Source organism: Wolffia australiana, chromosome 7, assembly GCF_029677425.1.
Source record: "Wolffia australiana isolate 7733 chromosome 7, ASM2967742v1".
Lineage (NCBI taxonomy): Eukaryota > Viridiplantae > Streptophyta > Magnoliopsida > Alismatales > Araceae > Wolffia > Wolffia australiana.
In genome coordinates, this window is record NC_135841.1 from 13,764,587 (window position 1) to 13,769,968 (window position 5,382).

At 39.8% G+C, this 5,382-nt stretch overlaps 1 protein-coding gene across 9 annotated transcripts; it reads right to left on the reverse strand.

The window, feature by feature from the left end:
* Window positions 1-806: 806 nt before the first annotated feature.
* LOC144705684 (GDSL esterase/lipase) lies at window positions 807-4,953 on the reverse strand. Of its 9 annotated transcripts, none has more exons than XR_013582083.1 (6): window positions 4,832-4,953; window positions 4,610-4,757; window positions 3,471-3,911; window positions 2,135-2,824; window positions 1,181-1,290; window positions 807-1,062 (listed from the first exon to the last, which is right to left on the reverse strand). XR_013582083.1 is itself a non-coding variant. In XM_078578455.1 (3 exons), exons 1-3 carry the CDS (start codon window positions 4,754-4,756, stop codon window positions 2,168-2,170), a joined length of 1,245 nt encoding a protein of 414 aa, XP_078434581.1. In that variant the 5' UTR covers window positions 4,757-4,951; the 3' UTR covers window positions 2,095-2,167. The 9 variants fall into 9 exon arrangements, 1 of the variants encoding a protein (XP_078434581.1); XR_013582085.1 differs by having other exon boundaries at window positions 2,135-2,213; window positions 2,301-2,824; window positions 4,610-4,951; XR_013582086.1 differs by having other exon boundaries at window positions 1,181-1,311; window positions 2,135-2,213; window positions 2,301-2,824; window positions 4,610-4,951.
* Between the last annotated feature and the right edge of the window lie 429 nt (window positions 4,954-5,382).

The window sequence follows — 5,382 nt, forward strand, 5'->3', positions numbered from 1 at the left end:
TTATGTTTCAAACCTTGAAATTGTATCTTATATACCCTATTAATGTTTTTTTAAGAAAGAGAGAAGATCACCTGATGACGGCGATCAAACCCGTATACACTATTGATGCTAGCCTGTTTCCAAGAATCATAGTTTGACTTTCATTGTATTTTGTACTAGTGTTTGGCCGTCCGATATCCATTCAATATCAGACAACTGATATCAGATGTCCAGATAAAATCAGGGAGGCTTTAGAAACAGGATATCAGACAGATGTCAAATATCCATCTGGTATCAAATATCAGGACGCATATCGTATGCCTTCAGACATGGAGGATGGTGGTACTATATATCAAATCTGATATCCAATATCAAAATCTAATACCTGGATATCAGATATTGAAATCCATACATAAAATTGTTATCTGGATAACGATATCCAATATCCAGGTACTGGTTTAAAAATGAGCACTCACTGTCCCATATGAAAAAATTTAAAAAATTTTAAAATAGTATAAATACTTCTGAACATATTGTAATCTAAAAAAACCATGCCTCTACCAATCCTGATGCATAAGTGTTTGGCAGACACATATTGGGCCCCAATGTCCATGCTATTGTGCCATTTTGGACAGGGCCAGACTAAGTATGAAATATTAATTTAAAACCTTTAAGAAATATAAATGCTTACACATACTATATTTATAGCGCCTTGTAGCTTAGCTACAAACTTAGAAATTATTTTGAATATATTTCTATTCACTTATTGGATATTTTAAAAACCAATATCCGACACAGACATTGGGAGAGATCTTGTCAGCTAACCCTTGAGAAGAAAACAGAAGCCAATATTGGGAGAGATAAATGTATCAGATATCGGTACTATAGCAACCAACATCCTACATCGATAGCCGGATATTGGCAAAGACAAATATCGGATTAGTCCATTTCCAATATCTGTTTCAGCATCCGTCCTGACATCGTCATGAGATATCGAGCTTGGGATGGGCGAACATTAATCTCTACATGTTACCCTCTTCAGGTTTTTTGTGCATTTAAATGTGCTCCCAAATTTTTGCATACCTGAAAATCTCAGAAATATTCACCAAAGATTTTTCTAATATTGATTCAAAGCTTATTACCAATAATCTATGGACAATATTGCCAAATAACCGAGAAGAAATTAGACACAATTAATTACCTAAGTTTACTCGTAGGTCGTCTGAAGTGCCTGAACCATGAAGTGCTGTTGACGACCAATAATGTTATTCAATGGAGACATCATTCTTGGTAGACTCTGGTGCAGCTATTCTGAAAACACCACAGAAGCAACTGCGATGGGGTCAAAATACTTGATATTTTGCTCTTTGACACGCTCCCAGCTTTCATGGTCTGCAAGATAAAGAAGAAGAGGCTATTTTGGCGATGGTTGGCAGAACAGAGACCATATGATTCTCTCTGCTGGGCAATCCTTGTCACGTGGTGTGTCTGATTGCACATCAGTTTCTCTCATCAGTTTTTATGATTTTTAAGTAATGTAATCCATGACTATTTTTCTGTTAGACAAGTTGCAAATGATATGATACTTTTGTCTTCACGTATAATTTCGACTTTCACTATCTTTGACCGAAAAGGCTAATAAATTATAGGGCAGACCGGATGGCCAAAAAGACTACTAAAGTTTAAGTAGGTCTGGACCAGGCACAAAAAACAGGATGAAGACCCACCCTCTCCTAGGAAATTCTTTTCTGATTTCCAAGCTGGCAGCAGCCCACCACTCACAAGACTAGAGGAAAACTCGATAACTAATTCAACAACAATAATCCCGTAAAACAATTGGAAAAATAGCTTCCTTTCTCCAGGCTTATGCTCTGGACATAAGAAAATGAAAACTTCAGCACGTTCTGAGTCAACAATGTGGATCAAAGAAGTATTGATTTTGAAAGCTTTCAGGCATCTCTTCTAAAAGAATGTCTTCCGAACTCAAAACAAATGAAAGAAAAAAATACAGAGGAGAAAATCAAGACCATTTTAGAAAAAAGAGACTAATTTCAGGCGATATAGAGCCACGGCTCCATGGGGCAGCAGCGGAAGAGCCTAATTGACATCAAGAGATCAACAAAAAATCAAATGAATTGATTGAGGGCTAACTAACCCAAGATGAACAAGCGGAGATTAGCACTAGAGGTCAGAAAGTCCATCTGGAGCTGACGACCACGCCTGACGAGCGGGTCCTGCCGTCCGCAGTGTACACCAGTCCAGGCTGCAACGTCAATCTTTTTCCTATGCAGAAGTGAAGGAAACCCTCAATTTGAACACACCTTTCCTGATCATCGCCCGTTGTCCCTCCGATCGATAGACCCCATCCCATCTCTTCCTGGGGGGCATCTGATAGCGAGCAACCCCACTGAAGTTTCTTGTCTGAGCTTCTCAGATTGGGCTTCAGCAACTCTACCCAACCTCTGAGTCTACTGCTCTCATCCAACTCTGACTCTAGCACCATGGCAGCTGATCCTGAAGGCGATAGGGATGCATCGACTGATCCTGAACCACTTGGACACTGTTCAGCTTCTAATTGAGTGCCTGAAATTGGTTCCAATCCGCTCATTTGAAGGATCTGGGTCTGCTGACTTGAGGCCCTTGGATCTTGCCGATGACCTAGTAATGATACTTTTGCCCCCTCAAGAAATTGGAAGTTGACTTGCCCAAAGTAGCTGAATTTGTTTGATGCCGACAAAGCAGCAATTCCAGAGATATTAGAGGAAAATTTGAGCCCAATGCCCGCAGCGCAGCCAAGAGACCGATAAAGCAATGGCGGATCAAGTGATGAAGTCAACAGTGGGCCCTGAATGGATAATTTAAGGGAACATAATATTGAAGACATACAGTAATAGAAGAACTGAAAACGAACTATAATGGAGATTATCAAATATCCATCTTGACAAGAACTGAAAACGAACTATTTTTATGTTAAGATGCTTATCAGGAGTATAGCTCTGGTGTTAGAGAAACTCATTAACACGTTGGGTACCACTGGGCCCTGAATCATCGTACATGGATAATAGAACTAATCACTAAACACTTAGATAATAATGGAGAAACAGTCTAAGATCTATTATGGAGATCATCAAATATCCAACTTGACAAGAAATTATCGATATATTACGATGCTTATCAGAAAGGGATATATCTCAGTTGGTTGAGCAGCTCTTATACACGTGCGTCGACATTTTTCAAAAGAGTAAATGAAGTAACCAAATAACTTATCTCATTGATAATTAATTCAAGGTCAATAATTTTATGATTCTAGGTTTCTTATTTTATAATATGTATCCCAGCATAGATGAAAACAATTCAATTTAGAAAAAGATGAGGGGCCGCTTTCCTATTAAAATTCTTAATTGAATAAATAACGAGAACCGTTTTTTTCCATTTTTTAGCGTTCTAAAGAAGTCATTGATAGAAAAAAAAAAGAGTTCCAATAAAATTACCAGGCTTGGCTGGGATGCGAGATCAAAGTCCTGGCATTTAGCGCCGACAGGGATCGCCACCAATGACAGGGAGTCATTTATGTTTGCCAAATAAGTCACCTTCGATAATGTCAACGGACTTCCAATAAAGTTGATGTCCTGGGCAGAAGGGGTACCTTGCCTGGCCACCAACTCTGCAATTAGATTGTCCCTGTCTCTGGTGACAGTCTCAAATATGAATCTTGACTCAACCCCCGTCGTGATTCCAGATATATTAAGAAATGGGAATGTCCCATTTATGGATACTATTCCTTTCACACATGTGGAGCTGCCAGAGTCCTGAAATGGGCTTCCTCTTCCAGTTTTATAAAAGGTAACAGTTCTTTCGAGCTTTTCTTGCCGTTCGCGCAGCTTCATAATTTCATAGAACGCCTCTCGCTGCAGGCGTTTGAGGATATTAATCTGGAAGATTACATAAACAAAAGGGTTAATATCTTGATCCACATTTTTTCAATGTGGAGTGAAAATTTCCAGAATACTGAACCGAAGATACTGGAAGTATTTCAAGAGATAACATGAGGGATTCTTGGTTGACATATTTCGTTGATAATTTTCATCTAATTGGAAAACAGAAGACACAAAATTATGCCGACTGGGTTACACAATTGAGCACTAATGACAGGCAGATGGATTGGAAAATCTGTCCTCGACTGGACTACATTTCCCCAGAACTTGTTTGATGTTCTCCATAAACCGTATCTCGTTCAAAAAGTAGAAGTGAATTCATCATGGAGTTGAACATGACACCTTATCGAAAGGGATCGTTCCGTATCGTATCATAAACCACTGCATGAGTTTCAAAAGAAATATGTTCAGTTAATTCAGTCCTACACTATACTAAAAAGTACTAGAACAATATCGCCGAGAAGATATCAACAGCTAACATTTGCGGCGCCCAGAGTAAACCCCCTCCACCCCCCAAATCTTGGAATCACCAGAAATCAAAGGACACAGCTTATACATAATTTAAAACCGTTAACTATATCTGAATCCCGACAATCTAAAATCTTAACAGAGAAATAAGAAACACAAATTCGAAAACCAGGAAGACGATAAACACCGAGAGAGAAGATTTAAGGAGAATAATATCAGGGGCTTACGGGATCATCACGCCGCCGTATGTCATCCCCATTACCTCCGCCGATGCCAAACTTCAACAAGGAACTCTTAATCCTTTCTTCGCATAATTGCACCCAATCCTCGGCTCTTGCCACGACAGATACCCAAGGCTCCATTGGCAGTTGCATACTGCGAGAATCAAACCGCTTGATTTCCTTCCTGCAATCTCCTTACCCAAAAATTTATTCTTCGGCAAGTCTTACGGTATTCCCTTCCTCCTTCCTCGCCTCGATTTGATCCTCGCTGGAGTTGCCGGCGGCGCTGCGGCCTGACGCCGCCACTCCGACGATGCTGTGGCGACGCTCCACAAACCTTTTTTTTAATATTCTCCACAAACCTTAATAACACAGACAACATCTAATTGGAAAACTAACTACAGTGTGACGGACGACGGATGACGTACATTCGGTACTATAGCAACTAATGTTCGCCCAACCGATATCCAATGTTGTCAATAAAACCGGGACGGTGTCTGATATCGGATATCGGTAGGTATCCGTCTTTTAGATGTGGACGGATATCGGTGACGGAAATCGGAGGGGTAACGGCGGTCCGGAAATCGGACACCTGATGTCGGATTTCGATATCCGGATATCGGAACCGGTATCCGGACACGATGTCCGGTATCGACAGAAAAAAACATTATTAATCATCATTTTCAATGATTTAAATAGACCCAATGCCATACGATTTTGTTGTATTTTCAACCCTGATTAATTTATACAATGCAAGTTTTTTTATTTTCTTCCATATG

What these genes read in the sequence shown, in the direction of transcription:
- LOC144705684 (XM_078578455.1), bottom strand. Translation starts at nt 4,756, where the DNA reads ATGCAACTGCCAATGGAGCCTTGGGTATCTGTCGTGGCAAGAGCCGAG. An exon ending in TACGGCGGCGTGATGATCCC is followed by an intron (nt 3,912 to 4,609) that starts GTAAGCCCCTGA and finishes GTAATCTTCCAG; the next exon opens with ATTAATATCCTCAAACGCCT. An exon ending in TCGCATCCCAGCCAAGCCTG is followed by an intron (nt 2,825 to 3,470) that starts GTAATTTTATTG and finishes TTATCCATTCAG; the next exon opens with GGCCCACTGTTGACTTCATC.